Raw genomic sequence first — 23103 nt, forward strand, 5'->3', positions numbered from 1 at the left:
CTACGAAATTGATGTCCCAATGAGCAGATAGCAATGGCTGGTTGGATAAGTTACCAAGAGCAATCAGTGAAGAACTTCAGTAAGAGGAGAAAGTTTAAGAACCATCAATCAATCTCTTGGACAAGACTGTGCAGCGAAAACAACAAATATGATCAGAAGTTTATATGAGTGCAACGTTGGAGACAATGTTATATCGAGAATCTACGTTCAGTCATCACTGTTAAAGAAGCAAAATAAAAAATGGCACTTCTTATGTACAGAGTCATTTGTTATACTGGAGATATCCAATTTGGGAACATACTTGCTGGGATATCCAGGAACCAACAAGATTAAGGGATTATACTGACACCAAATCTTAGAAAATATTGTATGTGAAGAAATAAGAATAACTTGAACTTTGAATCTATAATATTAACTGACTATTCATCAATTAAGATTTTGTGCCATGTCATAAGTAGGATTCACCATTCCTTTGTAATTTCTCTTGTGAACTTGTGTGGGTAAAAGGGAGCAATATACACTCCTGGAAATGGAAAAAAGAACACATTGACACCGGTGTGTCAGACCCTCCATACTTGCTCTGGACACTGCGAGAGGGCTGTACAAGCAATGATCACACGCACGGCACAGCGGACACACCAGGAACCGCGGTGTTGGCCGTCGAATGGCGCTAGCTGCGCAGCATTTGTGCACCGCCGCCGTCAGTGTCAGCCAGTTTGCCGTGGCATACGGAGCTCCATCGCAGTCTTTAACACTGGTAGCATGCCGCGACAGCGTGGACGTGAACCGTATGTGCAGTTGACGGACTTTGAGCGAGGGCGTATAGTGGGCATGCGGGAGGCTGGGTGGACGTACCGCCGAATTGCTCAACACGTGGGGCGTGAGGTCTCCACAGTACATCGATGTTGTCACCAGTGGTCGACGGAAGGTGCACGTGCCCGTCGGCCTGGGACCGGACCGCAGCGACGCACAGATGTACGCCAAGACCTTAGGATCCTACGCAGTGCCGTAGGGGACCGCACCGCCACTTCCCAGCAAATTAGGGACACTGTTGCTCCTGGGGTATCGGCGAGGACCATTCGCAACCGTCTCCATGAAGCTGGGCTACGGTCCCGCACACCGTTAGGCCGTCTTCCGCTCACGCCCCAACATCGTGCAGCCCGCCTCCAGTGGTGTCGCGACAGGCGTGAATGGAGGGACGAATGGAGACGTGTCGTCTTCAGCGATGAGAGTCGCTTCTGCCTTGGTGCCAATGATGGTCGTATGCGTGTTTGGCGCCGTGCAGGTGAGCGCCACAATCAGGACTGCATACGACCGAGGCACACAGGGCCAACACCAGGCATCATGGTGTGGGGAGCGATCCCATACACTGGCCGTACACCACTGGTGATCGTCGAGGGGACACTGAATAGTGCACGGTACATCCAAACCGTCATCGAACCCATCGTTCTACCATTCCTAGACCGGCAAGGGAACTTGCTGTTCCAACAGGACAATGCACGTCCGCATGTATCCCGTGCCACCCAACGTGCTCTAGAAGGTGTAAGTCAACTACCCTGGCCAGCAAGATCTCCGGATCTGTCCCCCATTGAGCATGTTTGGGACTGGATGAAGCGTCGTCTCACGCGGTCTGCACGTCCAGCACGAAAGCTGGTCCAACTGAGGCGCCAGGTGGAAATGGCATGGCAAGCCGTTCCACAGGACTACATCCAGCATCTCTACGATCGTCTCCATGGGAGAATAGCAGCCTGCATTGCTGCGAAAGGTGGATATACACTGTACTAGTGCCGACATTGTGCATGCTGTGTTGCCTGTGTCTATGTGCCTGTGGTTCTGTCAGTGTGATCATGTGATGTATCTGACCCCAAGAATGTGTCAATAAAGTTTCCCCTTCCTGGGACAATGAATTCACGGTGTTCTTATTTCAATTTCCAGGAGTGTAGATGTAGGAACAAATGAGTATTATCTTTGTCAAATAATTTGACATTTATTTCAGTATATGAAAGAGAACTTACATTTCTTTCAGATTTTTCGAATAATTATTATGTATTCATAGATTGTTATAACCATATTTTATTGAAGGAAATTGATTAATAATGAATAAAATGATTCTAATATATGTAAGATTTCAAGCTATTCTTTTTTTCATTTGTCATTCAATTGAAAGCGTATAAACTCAAATAGTTGAGCGATTTTCGGAAGTCACAGTCATAGCTGAATATTTACTATCAAAACTTGATGTAGATGAGTGTAATTACTCCTGTGGCAGGATAGTTTAAGAGCTAGTTCATTTATATGTAAAGTGAACCTACACTTATAGAGATTACTGAGGTGGTACTGGTGAAATACTTGCATTGGTTAATGTGTGGTGCATTACACTCTAAGTGTAATCTTCCTATGAAGCGACCTACTTAGTTTCTGTTATTGGTTCTGGGTGTGGTTTAGTAGAAGGTATATTACTGATCTGAATTTAATTTGGTTCAGAGTGATAACGTCTTATCAATGTAAAGCTGCGGTTATAGCCACTGAATTCCATGGCAAATGACTATCAAGTTACAGAATACTCTATGCTGCTTTTCTGTAATCTGTGATGTGTGAAGTATTGTCTGGACTAGTGATGTAGCATAGTTTGAGTATTCTTGCTGAGTATTATGGAATGAATGTACAAATTCCATTGTTATCTCTGTTTCTCATTGCAGTGTGTTGACCTAATTCTTTCATGTACGGAAATTGTGTTTGAATGAGAGACACTCAGCAGCTGTGTAATATATTCGCCCACCAGTTCATCCATGAGAAATACTCTTGACAAAAATGGTCTACAGTTCAAAACAAATTGCACATTTTCAGCCTAATCTGAAATTTCAGACTATTATGTTCTCATTGCTGTACTTATCTCATCTGAATAAAATGAATTCAGGCCAACCTAACTAATACTTCTCAGATTTGTATAGAGATTCTACGAGGGTCACTCCAAAAAAAAATGCATACTGTTTTTGTAAAAATACGATTTTAATTCTGCATGTGTGAAAGTTTTACAGTATGTAGATACATCCTTCCTGCTTGTTTCCAGACTTAGTTCAACCTGTTCCCGTGAGTGGTGTCGTCACAGCATGTCTTCAAGATGGCTGCTACACTTGACGTTCGTCAGAAGCAACTTGCTGTCATAGAGTTCCTGTGCTGCGGAAACGAGACAGTGGGAAACATCCACAAGCTACTGAAAAAGGTATATGGAGATGCTGCTGTCGATTGCAGTACAGTTAGTCGGTGGGCAAGCAGGTTACATGATGAAAGTGGGCACGGCAATATTGAGGATTGTCCTTGCAGCGGCAGGCCTCTTACTGCACACACTCCAGACAATGTGCAGAGAGTTAACGAATTGGTGGCTGCTGACAGACGCATCACAGTGAATGAATTACCATGCTATGTTGGGATAGGGGAAGGAAGTGTTTGCAGAATACTGAAACTGTTGGCGTTGAAAATGGTTTGTGCCAGGTGGGTTCCCAGGATGTTGACAGTGGCTCACAAAGAAACAAGAAAAACGGTATGCAGCGAACTTTTGGAACAGTACGAGAAAGGCGGAGATGAATTTCTTGGAAGAAATGTGACAGGTGATGAAACATGGCTCCATCATTTTTTCACCAGAGACGAAGAGGCAGTCAATGGAGTGGCATCATGCAAATTCACCGAAGCAAAAAATTCAAAACCACACCTTCTGCTGGAAAAGTTATGGCTACGGTGTTTTTCGATTACGAAGGACTCATGCTTGTGGACATCATGCCAAGTGGAACCATCACAAATTCTGATGCATATGTGATGACACTGAAGAAACTTCAAGCTAGAATGAGTGTTCGACCACATCGGCAAAAGCAGGATGTTTTGCTGTTGCACGAAAATGCACGGCCACATGTCAGTCAAAAAACCTCGGAAGTGATCACAAAACTCAGATGGACAACACTGAAACACCTGCCTTACAGTCCTGGCCTGGCTCCATGTGACTATCATCTCTTTGGGAAACTGAAAGACTCTCTTCGTGGAACAAGGTTTGAAGATGATGACTCCTTGTGCACACTGCGAAACAGTGGCTCCAACAGGTTTGTCCAGAATTTTACCGTGCGAGTATACAGGTGCTGGTTACAAGATGGCGTAAGGCAGTTGAGAGGGATGGAAATTATGTGGAGAAATGAAAATATTGTTCCTAAAGGATTTATCTACACACTGTAAAACTTTAAAACATGTAGAATAAAAAATGGATTTAAAAAAATAGTGTGCATTTCTTTTGGAGTGACCCTCACATTTCTTTCAGGGCTTACTCTTATTCAGAAGTTACTAATTCCCTTTACCTGTGATTCATGTATGCATGCAGTCACCAGAAGCATGGCGCCCTGAGGGTCGTTTTCCATTCCAATGATTGACTCAATTCCTGGCAATCCTATATCCTGTTGATATTCTGAAGGATGACCATCACCTACAATCTAAGATCCACTCCACAAAGATCCACTACACCATTCATCTACGTCATGCTAATGTAGCCATCATGTCCTATTATGATTAATCTAAAATGTCGCTGTTTTATACCACAGCACCTTCATGTTCATCAACATATATTATGTAATGACAGCAAAATGTACTCAAAACAGTTAAAACTGCTCAGTTACCTAATATGTGTAAGTAAACAGATGTCTTCTTATGAATTATTATTGATCTCTGTAGACATGATGATCCACTTCATATTTATTGTACCCTATGTAAAGGTCACTTGTATACCAATTGCTGATTGAAAACAAACTCAAATTTACTATACTTTTCTTACAAACCCAGCAGTTTTCTATAAATTAAATTATATAACCATTGTCTCTTGTTAGTCTCAAAATCTAAAAGAAGGTTGACTGCACTTTGGTCCTGCTTTTCCATAGTTTCCCTTCAAACCCATTATTGAATGGAAACCACACAATCAGTCATTTACACCCATGGGCCCACAAGCAGCTCATGAGACAAAACGGTGTTGAGTGTCAGAAAATCAGCTACCAGTATACACATAAGCAGCAACCAGTTAATGACAAATACTGATACCATAATTGATCCATAATAGTCCCTAAATTCACTCATGTTTCATGCACTGAATATTGGTGGAAACTTTGTACGTTTTTTAACATAAATTGACAGTTTGGACACTTCGTATGATTAGAAGTCAAATGTAACTTAGATTAACACAAACAATGAGTGAGCTCATATTATTAATGTTGATAAACATTTGTAGATGATACTTCAACACGTATGTACAAACTTGAAGACTGTCTTAAAGATTGATGGAAGAAAACTTCTTAACTTATTAACCATTTTCTACCATGGGGGCTTCATGCTATCCCTTTTGTGTGCTCGCTTGTGATTTAAAGTAAAGAACTAAAGTCTAAATTTTATTACAAACTTGAAAACAATTTTTAAAAATGTAATATTACAATGTAAGTTAGTGAAGCACTGTTGGTGATGCAACACTGAATCCAGTGCAACAGTGCTATGTTCTCTCTGGAAGACTGGGAACTTTTTACACTGTGTATTAAAATTCAGATGAAGGAGAAAGGCTTGAAATTGAATTTTTCTCGACATTATGAATCTGTAACGAAGTGTAGATTGATTGATATGGTATAATCATTCATTGTTGCGGTAGCCATTGTAATAATTTTCTGAATAATGGATTTCATGTCTGTTTGTGAAAGTGCTTGATAAAGATTCTCATTGCAAATGACAGGGAATACTTACATTAATCAATGAAGAATAAATATGAATTTGTATTAAAGCACATTTCAACTACTTAATTTGAATAACCTGATCCTCAATATTTTATGTACTACTATCAGTGTCTTTATAAGTCATGGAAATGTCTTCAAGATGAATTGAAAGATAGAACCTGCAGCACAGTCATTGCCTTCTTGTGTAAATCATTATTTAACTTGAGTTATAAGTACAACCAATAGCTACTCTTTCAACCCCATGCAGTGAGTCACACTAGCACATGTGCAGTCTTCTCTCCATTTATGAATATAGAAAGAGACTCCAAATTAATTACAAGTTCCAAAACTAATGCACTGTTAACAGCTCATTTCAGATTCGCTGAAACAACAAATAGCACTTGCTGTTATTTTATTAGAATAAGGGTGAAATAGAACATTGAAAGGCATAAAGATTGAGTTAAACCTGCATTATTAAAGTTTCAGGATTGGTGGATGTGCACTTTTTTATAGAATTTGATCATACTGATGCAAGAGGATAAAGTTAAATTCAGTTTCACTGCAGAACTAGGAGCAACATACTTCGATTTCAGATTTCAAACATCATTTCCATCACAATATTATTTATTCATAATTAATAGATATAACATTTTAGTGTCAATGATAAAAATTTACCATCCCACGACATAGGCATAGTTCGTGTTAGTTTTGTAGCCATGGCTGCTGGTGGATGAGTTCTGCGCATCTATAGCAGTCTGTATGCTGTCATTGCTAATGATATATCCATGAAAGGTAACATCAAGTTTCCACAGCTGGCACTTGTGATCATTGATCACAATACCAAAATGATGCAGTTTTTTGAGAAATAGTTTGGAATGCTCCTCATATTCATATGGAGATGTTGGTTGATTTGAGGGAGGGGACCAAACAGAGAGGTCATCAGTCCCACATGTGGAGATGTGAAAATGACTAACATATTATCGAGGTATGCATAACAGAAGGTGAACTTGAAGAAAATATTGTCCATCGATTGCTGTCAAGCCTGTGCCATATTTTTCAGGTTGTACGGGATCTAAACAAATTTATAAAGTCCAGATTGAGTGATAATCGCTGTCTTGGGTACTTCGCCCTGTCCAAAGACATCTGCAAGTAAGCCTGTCTACCATCTAAAATACTGAGCATAGAGGTGTCTGCTAAGGTATGGGTGAAATCCTGAATGTTTGCAGTCAGATAGCTGTCCAGAATAGTATAGGCACTGAGAGCCCAGTCATTGCTGCACAGTCTATATGTCATCCTTTTCTGGATTAGATGAATTGGTGAGCCCCAGGGAACCTTGTGGCTCATAATAATTCATCTATGACCAACTTCGATACATGAGGTCTATCTGGGGCTAGTCATCACACTGTGTGGTGAACCAGGGGTGGAGTGGGGCGGGATCTGGGGTGGTACTAATATGATACACAGGGGTTCTGTGTCAGATATCACCCTTCTGTTGTAATATCACATTGAGACCTGATGGGCAGGGAGTCAAACATGGCAGATGTGCAGACATCATGAGAAAAATTCACTGCACTGACATATATTGGTGGTGGTACAGGTGTTACAGACTGCCTCAATGGTGTGTGTCTACAGTTGAACGAATTTTGGCACACAGGCCTCTCTTCATGTAAGCTGACGTCATCATAATGCTTGGTAATGTATCATAATTCCAACTCCAAATCCTAACAGTCTTGGAAGATCTGTTGGTGGTTATCTTGCTCATCAATGGGCTGAAGCAGTTGCAGGTTGGTATCTGTCATTTGTGTGTATGGCAGTGGTGCACTTATGATGCCAGTAACATGTTCTCCGTTGCTGCAGTGTAGGAGAGTACCCCATGCCAAGTCGTGAGAAAGCTGGAAACATCAGGGGAAATCAGCTCCCAGTATAGGCTTTCTGACGTCGTTGATTATAAACTGCCATGGAAACATGGCCGTACAGGGTTAGCCGAGCGGTCTACCATGCTGCAGTCATGGACTGTGTGGCTGTGAGGTGGTTCGATTCCTCCCTTGGGCATGGGTGTGTGTGTTTGTCTTTAGGATAATTTAGGTTAAGTAGTGTGTAAGCTTAGGGACTGATGACCTCAGCAGTTAAGTCCCTTAAGATTTCACACACATTTGAACATTTTTTGGAAACATGTCCTGCAACCTGAGATCCACAGCTCAAGAGATGGATCAATAAATTACGATGAAAAAATCGTTTGCAGCACAAAGTAAGATGCTCATTATAATCAATTCTGTCAATTGTTGCTCACAGGGACCCCGTGTTGATGAGAAAGTATTGGTTGCTCAAACAATCTAGCACACAGAGTCTAGCCTAATCATGTGTAACTATTTTCGCCCACGTGTCATGGTTGTAGGCGACTTGTTTTAGTTCAGTGATACAGGTGACTATTGCTGATCGCCTTTGGAATGTGGAATGTAATTTTCATTTGCATGTAGACACACTGTACATGTGTTAAAGACCAGATGTGAACATGTTACAAACTTTAATATTATTACTATCAAAGCGGACTGCATTCACTCACAACATCATTGAAAAGTGTCTCAGCAATTATATGACGCCACAGTAAATGTTAACGGTTAGGGCATCATATAGAATACAAACCATTGCTGACACATTATTCCATTCAGAAGTTTATCCGAAGTTGTTTATAAGTTTCGTTATATGACTACTTCACAAGAGATCTTCAAGCCAAATTCGGATCTCGATGGACATAGCATAATCAATAACGTAGTTGTTTGGACGTATGCTATTATAGATAACTGCGAAGCATGGGAGAAAGTGAAGGTGTGTATCACTGTCCTCTCCAACAAGAAAAAAGGTAGGGTGCGGACTTCCATACTTTTAATCTTTGGTCAATAAGGTCTTTGTCTTAACTTGTCTGAAAGACGCGTGCGGTATCGTTGAAAGTGTGTACACTGTACTGTGTGGTAGTTTGATGTTTTGGTAAGTGGTGTTTATGTAATTCATTGCAGGAAAAAAACTACGAAAAATTTGTTATTTTAAAATAAAAGTGAAATGCGTTTCATATCTATAAGTGCTCACGTTCCGGTATACGTTTTAATAGAGATAGGTAGTGACATCACGTTGTGTCAGGATTTCGTAAATATAAACAGAACTGGCAGAACAACCACTGTTGATCAGCAGATCGGAGAGGTAACTCTTGAATTGAATTTCATTGTTTGTATATGATTTTCATATTTGTATTTGCACATGTAACTTTATATTTCCTCACTTAAGAAGAATCGTGCAACTTGCACGGGAAGAAAATGTTAAATGATAAACTGCATATTTCAGAATCTGAATAAAAATTGTTATAAATGCTTGGTTAGAGAACAGAACTCGGGAGATGAAGTGTGGCAGGCTCAGGAGTGATGGCACAAATACTTTTGCAAGGTCAAGTTTGTCTAAATGAATGTCGCATGTAATTTCCACCTGTTGTATGTTGATGGTATTGCATGCAAGTGATTATAATTTTTGTTTTTAGATTGTAACACGGTTAGCAGATATGACCAATTATTTAGTCACCCAAGTTATGGTTTATTTTGTGTTTGCCTACAGATATAGTATAGAATGGCAGAAGATGCAAGCTGTAGCCCCAGTCTTCTGAATAAGATATATATGTTTAAGAGAGAGGGACCAGCAGCGACACTGCCACGGATCTCCAATGACTGTGATTTCCAACCAGTTAGAAATGGCATTGATGCAAACGTGATAGGTAAAATGCATTTTAAAAATTCTTTCACTTTTCTAAGTGTATTCAACAGATAATTGTGGGATTGCATTAGCCATGCTTTACAGTCTTATGCCACTTAAACTCATTTATGAGGAATTGCACATAGTTTAGTTCGTTACAGGACTGAGTAATATAGGAGAGAGCTGTTTTCAGAGTGCAGTATTGCGCTAAGTGTCAAACCTTATTAAGTGTAAAAATGTTGTTAACGAAATGGAAAATTGAAAATTTGTAATAAAGAAACCAAATGTCATAGATATCTGAATTTATTTTCGATAAGGACCTTGGTCCCAATACTATGAACATGATTAATACATACACACTTCTGAGCTTTTTTCGTTTATTTATTTATTGAAAAATTGAGTAAGAAAATTTGTAACTTTTTGCAAATTTCAAAATTATGTTTGAAAATGCACTGTCTTGAGAAATGGTAAAGTGGAAGGACAGCTAATTGTCAGCTATGACACTAATGCATGAAATTCTTAAAACTGTCAAAATATTTTTACATAAAAATGAAAGGATCTGAAATTTATTGTTTTTTTAGAATTTTTTCTCCAAAACCTCCATCCTAAATGTTCTAAAAATTTCATCGTATGTTAGTTGGCCACTGTACTTAGGGAATGTACAATCAGAGTGGGCATTACTTGTCTGTACAAAATGTGAGGAATTTTTAGATAGACCTAGCTCTACTCACAAGGTCAAAAAATCATGGACCCTTAAATATTTAAACTGATTGCTGATTTTAAGTAAATGTCATACAGAACTGTTATTTCTGAATCAAAATAATTACTTTACAGCATTATAAGTAAGTGAGAATACAATTTGTAATTTTGCTTGAAAGCATTTTATAACAAAAAGGAGATTATTTACACTCATTTTTCTTTTTATGATATTATTCTCGAATTATTTTTGTCTTCTGCCATGATTTTACTGCTTCGTGACTTTCCATGAATTAAAATTGCTTATAATGTATCAACATTGCACTGTTGAAGAGAGTTCATTTGTTTTTTTCATCTGCTCCTAATTGAATTTGTAAAACTGAGCTGAATTTGCATAAGACAAGGATGATCCAACAAGAGTAGTACTTGGGAAATGGGAAATGCACAGTCTTTTGATGAAGGCCATTTGAAAGCATTGGCAAGGCTATGAGGTGTCATAAAGGAGACAATTATATACTTGCAGCTCATAAGAGACAGTTATTATCTGTCCCAACCACCATTGATTCTCATACACACAAGAAATTAAGGGTCGACAGAAGCGTCCGATCCCACGCGTCGGCTTTGACCCGTGACGTAAGTGTGTTGTCGTGTGTGAGGTCATGACGGTGCGGAGTTTGGTTTGAGTGTGGCTGTCTCCAGTTCTGTTTTATCTTATTTTATTTACTTTTCTGATCTGTTCATTCTATCTTGTGAGATTTTTTTTTTTTAATTTAAAAATACTTATTACTTATTTTAATTATCTGTTTCGTCCAATTTCTGTTTTGGTTTATTATATATATCTTTCTGATCTGTTCGTTCTATCCCGTGAGATTTTTTTTTTTTTTTAAAGACAAAAAACCCTAATCAGGTACTGAAGCATCTTTATCTTGTATGGGTTGCAGGGGTTACGACCCCTGCGGAGGTGGGTGGGTATTCATGCATGGCTGTCTTCACTTACACGTTGTAGCTACGCAAGGCGTCTAAATTTGTTTATATTTAGTTTGCCCCCCACCCAAAACACCCCATTTCCCACGCTTGTCCCGTTAGTGTCATTAGGCTTCTTGTGGAAAGTGTGTGTGTTTGTTTTTGTTTCCGCCATATTTGTGACGTCATGGGTCAAAGCAGACGGGCGGGATCGGATGCTTCCGTATTTCCGAAATTAAGTGGCTCACTACAAAGTCACCTAATGTATACTTTGTTCTCTGCATTTCACACACAGTAACAGGCTGCATTTCATGGAGAACTGTTCGTATGTGCCACTCCAGAATGAATTCGTACTGCAGGCTTATAGCAGACCACTCTTCTCTTCATTTAGAATTAAAAGTTTAATGTTTGTTACTAGTGTTGATATGGTGTGTGCAAATCCAGTAGCATGTCTTACAGTGTCAGCAGCTTTATGCTGGAGATTAAATCTTGCTGCAAGATGTTTACAGAGACCTCCTACCCCACCCAATGCACTTGTTCCATTACCTGTTGCTGAAAATATCCATTTTCTGTCTTAATTCGTGTAGTACACTGTTGACCAAGCTCATAAAGCTGAAAGCAGTTTTTAAAATGAGATGCTGCACCATCTTTCACATAAACATGCTAAGGAAATGTGTGGCCTCATGATGCTGTGTCATCGATTATCATGCGGACAGGGTATCCTGCATGTGCACTGTGATGAATGAGATCATCACTCATAATAGGAAAACAGTGTGGTGTTCCAAGAGAGCGAGCAACACATGTGAGTGTTGATACCTGTGATGTATGCCAGTAGTAACTTTAATTTTGTTGTGCAAAGCAACAGACCAGTTATCAGCAAAGTTGGAATGAAGAATTAATGTGTCAGTATTCTGGGATGTGGCTGATTGTATTTCTGCTATGGCCTGTCTGTGAATCCTCTGGATCTGATGGAGAGCTATTCCTCTCATGAGCCAATGCCTAACTTCTGTAACAAACTTCTGTGGGTCTACTGTCTTCTTCACCAACTCTCCTCCCTCCCACAATGCATAAATTATGTCATTGTCAATATCCTGAAGGTGTAATACTTCAACAGTCATCACTTCAGCACCAGAACACATTGCACACTCCTGCAACCAATATTTTATCTTGTGGCTCTTGACATATACTCAAAAGCATCAGGTCTATCTCTTTGTACTTCTTCCCTGTGACACTGTGTATGGTGATACAACACTGCATATGGTGATACAAACAAGTGTCAAATTAGTGCAGTAAATCATGTGCATACTTCCTTCTCTGGCTGGCATTTTACCCATTTTGGCTGTAAGAAGTAGAATTTTGCAAGACCATTTTTTAAGATTGGGTTCTCCTGTTTCATTAGAAGATTCTCGTATTGATCTTGTCATATATCTTTTTAACTTTTTCACCAGAGGTAACATCAGCCTGGTTACGACTTTGCTTGCTGCAATATTTGTTGTCAATTAGGTAATATTCTAGAGCAACAGTAAGCATATAATCTTGCAACGTGTGCCCACAGTAAGAATCTGGGCATGCCCAAATACCTTTCTCATTCTTTATTTTGTGTGGTTTTGAAATCAAATAGTAATGTGAGAATGTGGGTAAGTGTTTCAGTGTCTACTGCTTAGAATAGCTACCTGGTATCAGTGTCAGTAACTGTACCTTCTCAAAGTAGGTGGCTGCTTTACAGCTGTATTTAGGATTCTAAACCACACATCACATTTTGTGCACATATCACTGTCTTCGGTTTCTGCACCAAGTACATCTACATTATTCACTTCACAAAGTTTTGAAAATGTTGTTTGTGAAAATCTTGTTTCAGTGTCTTCCACTTTTATTTTTGCGTACTGTTTTCTTCTTGTGCTTCTTATCTTTCCAGGATGTTTAAGGGGGGACATAGTCGGGGCTACAGCAGCCATGCTAACATTTAATGCAACATTTCACACCCAGGAATATAAACATCTGCACTGTCGTCTTCAGTTTCACATTCGGGTGATGGTGATTGTTCAGGTGGATTGTCACTAAATTTCTTCTTGTAGTGAGTGTAGCAGTTCCTGCATAATGGGTGTTATGCTAATACTGTTACTTGAGGACCAAGATATTTTGCAATACTTCTGACAGATTTCCAATAAGTGTGAAGAGTTTTTTTTCATTTTTCTTAAACACCATCTTCTTGAATGAGATTTTCACTCTGCAGCGGAGTGTGCGCTGTTATGAAACTTCCTGGCAGATTACTTGCCCGCGAAAGGCAAAGGTCCCGAGTTCGAGTCTCGGTCGGGCACACAGTTTTAATCTGCCAGGAAGTTTCACCATCTTCTTGTTTCTTTTTTTCATAGTCTATGCACCTCACTCTTTTCACTACTGTTTTTCCTTGCTGAGATTGTATCTGACAAAAAGTTCAAACCAAGCATAAATCTCGATGCAGAATGGCTTATCTGCAAGTTTTCACTCGTTTGTTATAAACAGAAGAGCACTGGCGACGGTGTTGCCAGCATGCATATTTTGCACTGGAAATTCAGTGATGCGAAATATGGAGAATGTTTGAAAAATTTTAACATTTTACAAAGAAAAATATTGCCCACTGTGTTTGCACTGATTACTAACATATTAACCAAACAATATTCTGTGTAATTCTCAAAAGATTTTGGATGCGGTTTTCAAGTAAATAATTCTTAAAAACTAGTAATAATGCAATTTTTTACATTTTTAATAATAAATATTTACATATTACAGATAGCTGTAGCAGACAAGATACTGTTCATAATTACATCAGTAATATCTGGTAATATGAACGAAAAGATAGCGTTCTGTGACTTTCCTAACTAGAAAAAAATTTAATTGGAAAAGTTAACTTAAATTTCGTATTTTCATTTTAAATTTGTAAGTTAAAGGAAGCCCATAAGTGCACAGGTGTCAACTAAATTTCAACACTCTCTCTCTCTCTCTCTCTCTCTCTCTCTCTCTCTCTCTCTCTCTCTCTCTCTCCTGTTTCAAGAGTTGTTCACAAAATATACATTTTTCAAAGGGCCGTGCCACTTACAGAAGTTAAAGTAAATTCTTTATTTCTTAACACTTATGATACAGAGGATTTTCAGAGAAATTCATGACCACAAGTTGACATGGCCTGTATAATTTGAGATGAAATAACCCATCTATATCAGTCACATTTAACTGTAGGAGTTCATAAATTTAGAAATAAATATGTATTAGGTTGAATATGGGCTCTAAAGCTTCATAAAAATTGTCATAGCTGCTGATGAGTTTAATATGTGCACTCATTTTAATAAATGACAATTTGACTTGTTGGAGAGAGTAAGCATCAGACTATTATAAGTCAAAAATATATTTCAGTGAAACTGGTATATTGCTGCCTTCACCTTTGGAAATGATGTTAGTTTGCAAAAAATATCAAATTGTGCTGTGGCTTGGGCTTCACATTAAACAGTAGCCTACCACTCCTCACTTACAAATTACTTTGGTTCAGTTCGTGTATCAGAGGAATGCATGGACATACTTTTCTGACATCCATGTTCAGGAGCTTATTAATTTTTAATGGTTAAATACTAAAATTTTGTGTTTAAAAACAGCTGATTGATATTGCTGTAATGATCAAATTTCTTAGTTTGCATCATTTTATTAACTTCCATTGAGTGAGAGGCTACAGTATTGTAATTTGAAAATAATTAATGACAATGAAGTGTTAAACTCACTTCATTCTGCATTACAGATGGGCAGTCCACTCCTGTATTGATTCGAAGGGCCAGATCTGTCTAGAGTGGATGATGGCTGGTTCAGAAAAAAACAAATGGTAGCTAATCTGATTTCAAAATGCATTTCTGGTGGCTGTAATGAGGGCGATGAAAATTCTGTTCTAGGCTGCTGCAACGGTGCCCCATCCTACATCCTTAAGAAAACATTTCCCAATCTACAAACAGTATGTTATAGGCAATGTGAACATGTGGATTTGCTTATCTTATTACTACATGAAGCTTTTCTCATACATGAAAAGAGAAAATAAAGCAAGCTCCCATTTTGTTTTGTTTTTTCTTGAAAAAAAAAAAAGAAAGAGGCTGTCATGCAGTGCCCATTCAGCGAAACAGAAGTAAGCACAGCACAACACCCAGTCTCCAAGTGGAAAACAAATTTCCGAACCAACTGGGAATCAAACCTTGGTCCTTTTGCTTTACTATCTGGTGCGTTGACTGCGCAACTACCAAACGATGCAAGGTAAAAGTGCTTCAATACAGTACATTAATGGAGAAAATGCTTCCAGCATCATGTTTCCGCTCTTGACTTCAAAAGAATATCTCATATTTCAGAAGCTCAGTAAATGCTTACATACTTTTGAGTGAGTTATTACTTCTTATCCTTTGACTTAGCATCGTACTTAGAATGTGTTGCCAGCGATCATAAAAGCTGCTGTCTTCAGCCACTGTGTGGCAGGAGCGTACCGCAAAGCTATCCAGGCGCCATTCCCCTCCCAACACCTCAGGCTCCTCACCCCTCTTACTTATCAGCCCGTCTCACTAGCTCACTGCTCCCCCCACCATTCTCAGTGATCAAATTGCAAGGTAGCGCACTACTCTCCACCACTTTTATGGATGAGATTGCAAGCTAGCTCACTGCCCCTGCCGCTTTTGCGGACAAGATCGCACAGAACAGACTACACTGCGACTTGAGGCGTCATTCCATCTCTGCACCCTTGGCACAGTGATACAGCTTGCAGCTTGTTTTCTCGACTGAGCGCTTCTCCACCTCTTTTCAGCTGTGTATTCTTTTTATCCTTAATTGATTTGTTGTAGCTGTCAACTTCTTGTGTTGTTGCCCTTCTGTTTTCTTGATGTTTGTGTGTTCTTGTTAGGTGTATTATTATGTCTTCTTCTATGCGGTGTACTGTTATATCTTCTTCTAAGTCTGTTGCATTTGTAGGTAGCATTTATGTGGGTTTTAATTACTTTGGGTGGATAGGACACTAAATATAACGGTATGTACAACACAAAATTGTTTTAACATACATGATAGTCCATGTATAAACATTGTCTCAGGAAAAATGGTTAATATTGAGAGATATGACAGGAATGATCATTTGAAACAGAAAGCTAAATATGGACATATGCCCTATTCCAAATGGTTTCTGAGATGGAACATATTTAAAGTTACTTCTGTACGTTTTTCTTGAATAACAAGTAATCTGAAGCCTCTAGTGTAAAATTGTCACAGTATAAAATTAAACTATAGTAAATTTCCTTTAAAAATACCCTAGTCATTTTTTCTCAAGGACTTACTGGTTGCATGAAGAGAATGAGAGAATACAGAAAATCTTGCGCAACATGCATGCATTGAGGTGTAGTTTCGCAACTTTATAGACCATGTGTCCAATATCAAATTATTCATCTCGGCTTGGCCTACACTACTATGGTCCGTTGTAAACAATGACAATGTACTGAACAATAAAGAAAATAAGTAACAGTGTGCATTAAGTATGTTCTGTCTCTGAAACCGTTCAGAACAGTGCATGTGTCCATGTGAAGTTTTTTGCTTCAAATGACCCTTTGTGTCATATCCCTGAATATTGACCTGTGTATTATGTTTAATTTTTTATTTATTTGTTTAACCTGAACAGATTAATGCATTTAGGAGTCCTCTTACACCAGGTCAGAGTTTTATATGTAATTACAAAATTTATTAAAGTCACAGTTACTTAAAATCATAATATTTTTAATGGGATATCTCTTCTTCTTCCTCTTCTTCTTCTCTCAGAACATATTGGGCATTTGTCTGCTTTGCCCTCTTGATTGAAATTATTGATTTTTCTTCGTCTTCCTAAATATTTCTGCCTACTGGGTAATAATTATCACCAATTTTGGTAATCTGTCATCTTCCATTCTTGTGACATAATTCTTCCAGTTGTTTCTGTATTCTTTTGTCTATTTCTTTAAGTTTTTCACTCTCAGTTCTTTTCTGATTTCTACATTCACTCTCCTGTCAGACAGAATGTACCCAGCTATCCTTCCTAGCAATCGGATCTGTAGTGCTTGTATTCCCATGAAAGTGAGTGTTTCTGCTGTATTGTCCAGGGAAGAGCTTCAAGGTCTAGGGAGCAGTAGTGGGTCAACAATAAGCTTAATCATTTGGAGTGCAACTGCGTCCTCTACAATAAATGCTGAGATGAAGGATTTTTTGACAACATTGTCAGCTCAAGAAAGAATTTTTTGTAACTATCATCATTTACCACTGCAAAATAATCAGTAAGTCTATATTGTTTATGGTTCAATGAAGGTTATCGCTAAAGTCAAATACTAGTTTAGTTTCTTGGTTGGGACAGTGGGATAAGCTGCAGCCTCTACTTTGCCTGCTCTTCCCTAAATCACACAAGCTTTTCCATAGAGCAGTGTTTTTAACCTTTTTGAATACACGACCCCTTTCCAAGTAAAAATATTCTGGCAGCCCCCATAACCATAATAAAAGTGTGTCAGATTTCAAAGTCAACGTATTTAATTTTCTTTCTATTGATCCCCCTGCGGGTCCGGGGGTTAGAATGGGCCCGAGGTATCCCTGCCTCTCGTAAGAGGCGACTAAAAGGAATCTCTCACTTTTTGGCCCTATAATTTCAGGTCCCATTTTACGGTTTGACCTGTCACTTTCCAAATTCTACAGAAGTGCAGGCCATGTGGGGAAGGACGCCTTAGTGGTGCATGAGTTATCCATAGTGCCCTAAGATTCGATCTCCTGAACCTCTTGTCATGGCGTTGCATCCCCACCTGCAGTTCAACTATTTGGGCGAGGACACTCTCCAGGGTATGTCATCTTCTTCTGTTGTCTCCTGTCCTCTTTCACCCCCATGATAGTATTGGATTTCTCTGTGCCCAATATCCAGCACGATAGCCAGTCCTTTGTGGTGGGGCGTCATGTACCCATTTGATGGTAGCCCCCTGACAACGCAGGGATCGCACTGCTGATGCTTGAGCTGTAAACTCCCCACGTATGCCAAGGAGTATATGCCTGTCTTCCTGGGGCATCAAGACTCCCGGTAATGGCCATCATGCCATTTGGCCTTAGCTGTGGCTGGTTAGTGCCCATGGGAGGAGCCCCTGATTGGAGTGGCTGGCATCAGGGCGGATGACCCACAATGAAGCGGACTAAGTCATCTCTTACTGGTGGCTGTACGGTGCCAGCCGTCTCTAAGAAGGGCAAGATTGAATACAGTGCCAACAGGTATGATCCTAAATTGTTTTCCTCCCTTGCTACACCATGGGAGGAATGTAGGGCTACCGAATGGAGAGTCATATTCGCCTTGGTTTTTAGTCTGTAGCAGAGCTGATGTGGTCTCCTTTGTACCTGTGAAGCATCAATTTTTCATTGAACACCTTGAGGATGAGTTTGGAGAGGTGACAGCACTGTCCAAGATGCGAAATGGTGCAGTCTTGATTCAGACAGCATACCCAGCCCAATCCCGGGCGTTACTCGCTCGTTACCAGCTGGGCGATATTCCTGTTTGCGTCACTCCCCATAAAAGCATCACATGATCCAAGGGATTATTTTCCATCGCGACCTCCTCTTGCAGACTGACAACAAGCTCCGCGCCAATCTAGAATGGCGGAGTGTTCATTTCATCTGGTTTGTTTACAGGGGACCCAAAGACAACAGGGTTGCTACTGGTGCCTTCATCTTGCCCTTTGGGGATGATTCATTGCCTGAAAAGGTCAAGGTGATGGTTTACCGCTGTGACGTTACACCATTCGTCCCTCCCCCTATGAGGTGCTTTAAGTGCTGGAAATTCGGGCACATGTCTTCCTGCTGCACCTCCAGTGCCACATGTCGAGACTGCGGACATCCACTGCATCCAGATACTCTCTGTATGCCTCCTCCCACTGGCATCAGCTACGGAGAGCACCAATTCCCCTGCTCGCCAGACTGCACAAAACTCCTAAAGGAGTGGAAAATCATGGAGTACAAGACCCTGGACCGGTTGTCTTGTCAAGAGGCTAAATGTAAATTTGAATGTTACACCCTCATATGCTGCAGCTACATTACCATTGCCATCACAAGTACCAATCGTACCACACACTTTGCCACTAACAGTGGGCCCTCCGGGTCTCTTGCCACTAACAGTGGGCCCTCCGGGCCTCCAGAATACATCTGTCCCCTTGGTGGTAGTGGGGAAAATCTCCTTCCATTGCTCCCAAAGTACCTACTTTAGGAGCAAGACCCCCCCCCCCCCCCAAACACAGCGGACATCAGTCTCTTGCCTCCCCCACAACCAGAGAAGACGCAGCCTCCTCTGGCTCCTCTCATGTGGAAGGGGTCCCTTGGGACCCTCTCTGCCGAGGTCTCCACAAATGCCACGGCGGACACTCGCCGGTGGCTGAAGGGGCCAAAAGCTGCTGGACAAAGAGCTTCACAGTCTTCCTCCATGAATGAAGCTACTTCAGAGAAGTCCTCCCAGCAAGCCCCTAAAGAGAATAAGAGGGCAAGCAAACAAAGAAGTCTGCTAAGAAAAAGGACCCTCCAGTGGCCCCAACACCACCACAACTTACCAATTCTGCGCCTGCAGATGAGGTGGAGATCTCAGCACCCCCTGAGGACCTGGATCTAACTGATGCCTTGTCCACAATAGGAATGGATATAAATACTCAATTGGTGGCAGCAAGTGACCCTGAGGCATAACCTGTCTCCTTGCATGCTTCATGCCTTCCCAGCCTCACGATAACGTCATCCTCCAGTGGAATTTTTTCCACCACCTGGCAGAGCTACGGCAACTGTTAAGCTTTACACATGCTTTCTGCATTGCCCTCCAGGAAACCTGGGTCCTGGCAATGTGGACCCCTGCCCTTCACAGCTGTAGGGGATATTACAAGAACAGTAGTGATAATAATAATATGTCTGGTGGTGTTTGTGTCTATGTCCTGAACTCAGTATGCAGTGAACCTGTGCCCCTTCAAACCTTTCTTGAAGCTGTGGCTGTCAGGATAAGGATGACACAGGAAATAACTGTCTGCAACGTATATCTTCCTCTAGATGGTGCAGTACCTGCGAATGCATTAGCTATACTGATTGATCAACTCCCTACACCTTTCTTACTTCTGGGAAATTTTAACACCCATAACCCCTCATGGGGTGGCACTGTGCTTGCTGGCCAAGATAGAGATGTTGAAACTTTCCTGTCTCAACTCGACCTCTGCCTCTTAAATACTGGGCCCCCCACACATTTCAGTGTGGCTCATGGCACTTACTTGGCCATTGTTTTATCCCTCTGCAGGCCAGGACTTCTGCCATCTGTCTATTGGAGAGCCCACAATGATTTGTGTGGTAGTGACCACTTTCCCATTTTCCTGTCACTGCCCCAGCACCATTCCCCCAAATGTATACCAAGATTGGCTTTAAACAAGGCAGAATGGGAGGCTTTCACCTCTGCTGTCACTGTTGAATCTCCCTCACATGGTATGATGTGGTAGTTGAGCAGGTCACTAGAATGATCGTTTCTGTGGTGGAAAACATGACACCTTGTTCTTTAGGGTGGCCTCAGAGAAAGTCAGTACCTTGGTGGTCGCTGGAAATCGCTGAAGCCTTTAAAGAGTGTCGGTGAGGTCTACAGTGACATAAGCGGCACCCTTCCCTAGAGCACCTATAAGCTTTTAAACGGCTCCGTGCCCGCGTTCACCAGCTTATTAAAAATGGAAACAGGCATGTTGGGAGAGGTACACCCCAACAGGTGTTACTGGCATTAACATCAATGGCGGGTTATCTATCGACACAAATGCAGTTGCCGAGCACTTTGCTGAGCACTATGCTCGAGCTTCCGCATCAGTGAATTATCCCCCAACATTTCTCATCCTCAAACAGTGGATGGAAATGAAAGCCCTCTCGTTCACTGAATGTCACAGTGAACCCTATAATGCTCCATTTACAGAGTGGGAGCTCCCCAACGTCGTTTCACATTGCCCCGAAACAGCTCCTGGGCCAGATTGGATCCACAATGAGATGATCAAACATCTCTCGCCCGACTACAAGCAACATCTCCTCGTCATCTTCAATCTGATCTGGTATGATGGCACCTTTCCATCGCAGTGGTAGGAGAGCATCATCATTCCAGTGCTCAAACCCGGTAAAAACCCACTTGATGCAGATAGCTATCAGCTCGTTAACCTCACCAACATTCCTTGCAAGCTGTTAGAACATATGGTAAGTCGATTGTTGTGTTGGGTCCTGGAGTCACATGGCCTATTGGCTCCATGCCAGGGCAGTTTCCGTAAGGGTCACTCTACCATTGATAATCTAGTTTCCCTCGAGTCTGATTTACAAAAACCTTATGACATGACCTGGTGACATCATATCCTTGCCACATTATATGACTGGGGTCTCTGGGGCCAGATCCCAATTTTTATCCAAAATTTCCTATCGTTCCATACTTTCTATGTCCATGTTGGTGCCTCCTATTGTTCCCCCCCATATCCAGGAGAATGGGGTCCCGCAGGGCTTTTTATTGAGTGTATCTCTATTTTTGGTGGCCATTAACAGTCTAGCAGCAGCTGTCGGGCCGTCGATCTCACCTTCTCTGTGTGTAGACGACTTCTGCATTTCGTACTGTTCCTCCAGTACTGGTGTTGCCGAGCCACACATTCAGGGAGCTATCCACAACGCTCAGTCATGGGCTCTAGCTTCCAGTTTTCAGCCACGAAGTCGTGTGCCATGCACTTCTGTCAGCAGTGTACCGTTCATCCGGAAACAGAACTTTACCTTAATGATGATCCATTCACTGTAGTGGAGACATGTCGATTCTTAGGACTGGTTTCGATGCCCGATTGATGTGGCTTCCTGGCCTTCGTCAGCTGAAGTGGAAGTGCTGGCAGCACCTCAATGCCCTCCGCTGCCTGAGCAACACCAACTGGGGTGCAGACTGCATTTACGTGACCCAGTGCACCACTGTGGTGTTGGACTGGCTACAGGAGCTTTTAGGATGAGTCTGGTGACCAGCATCCGGGTGGAGACTGGAGTCCCTCCATTGAAGGTTAGGCGAGCACATCTGCTCACCAGTTACGTTGCACACATTCATAGTTCTCCTGCACATCCGAATTACCGTCTCCTTTTCCCATCCGTGTCGGTTCATCTCCCCCATTGGAGGCCCAGGTCAGAGCTTAAGATTGTGATTCACTTCTGATCTCTTCTGTCTGAAGTGGAGTCCTTGCCTTTACCACCTATGCTCGAGGTCCATTCACGTGCACCTCCATGGTGTATACCTAAGCTGAAGCTTCGCCTGGACCTTTCATGTTGTCTGAAGGACTCAGTTAACCCCACGGCTGTCCGTTGTCACTTCCTCTCGATTCTTGACATGTACTGGGACCGTGAAGTGATTTACATTGATTTGCCCGATCGCTGATGGTCACATTGGCTTCAAGTATGTTCATGGAGGACATATTGAGCAGCACTCCTTGCCAGATGGCTGCAGTGTTTTCACTGCAGAGCTTGTGGCCATTTCTCGTGCTCTTGAGCGCATCAGCTCTTGCCCTGGTGAGTCGCTTCTTCTGTGTACTGACTCATTGAGCAGTCTGCAAGCTATCAACCAGTGCTACCCCGCCATCCTTTGGTAGCGACCATCCAGGAGTCCATCTATGCCTTTTAATGGTCCAGTCATTCCTTGGTGTTTGTGTGGACCCCGGGCCACTTTGGAATTCCAGGAAATGAACTTGCTGACAGGCTGACCAAACAGACTACACAGAAACTGCTTCTGGAGATTGGCATCCCTGTAACTGACCTGCGATCATTATTACGCCACAAGGTTTTTCAGCTTTGGGAGACGGAGTGGCATAATCTGAGTACGCAGAACAAATTGCGTGCACTGAAGGAGACTATGAATGTGTGGGAGGCCTCCATGCGGGCCTCTCACAGGGTCTCTGTGGTTCTCTGCTGGCTCCGCATTGGCCATACGTTGCTAACACATCGATACCTC

General features: G+C 41.4%; 1 protein-coding gene across 3 annotated transcripts in view; it reads left to right on the plus strand.

Moving 5' to 3' along the window:
* The first annotated feature begins 8648 nt into the window (after positions 1-8648).
* LOC124604617 (SWI/SNF-related matrix-associated actin-dependent regulator of chromatin subfamily A containing DEAD/H box 1 homolog) overlaps positions 8649-23103 on the plus strand; it is a 179494-nt gene continuing 165039 nt past the window's right edge. For 2 of the 3 annotated variants that reach the window (XM_047136493.1, XM_047136495.1), the window contains exons 1-2: positions 8661-8921; positions 9327-9483. In XM_047136493.1, coding sequence (XP_046992449.1) covers positions 9339-9483 — 145 coding nt within the window. In that variant the 5' untranslated portion in view covers positions 8661-8921; positions 9327-9338. Of the gene's footprint in view, positions 8922-9326; positions 9484-23103 lie in introns of all 3 variants that reach the window. The other variant, XM_047136494.1, reaches the window with a different exon arrangement.

Source organism: Schistocerca americana, chromosome 1 (assembly GCF_021461395.2).
Source record: "Schistocerca americana isolate TAMUIC-IGC-003095 chromosome 1, iqSchAmer2.1, whole genome shotgun sequence".
NCBI lineage: Eukaryota > Metazoa > Arthropoda > Insecta > Orthoptera > Acrididae > Schistocerca > Schistocerca americana.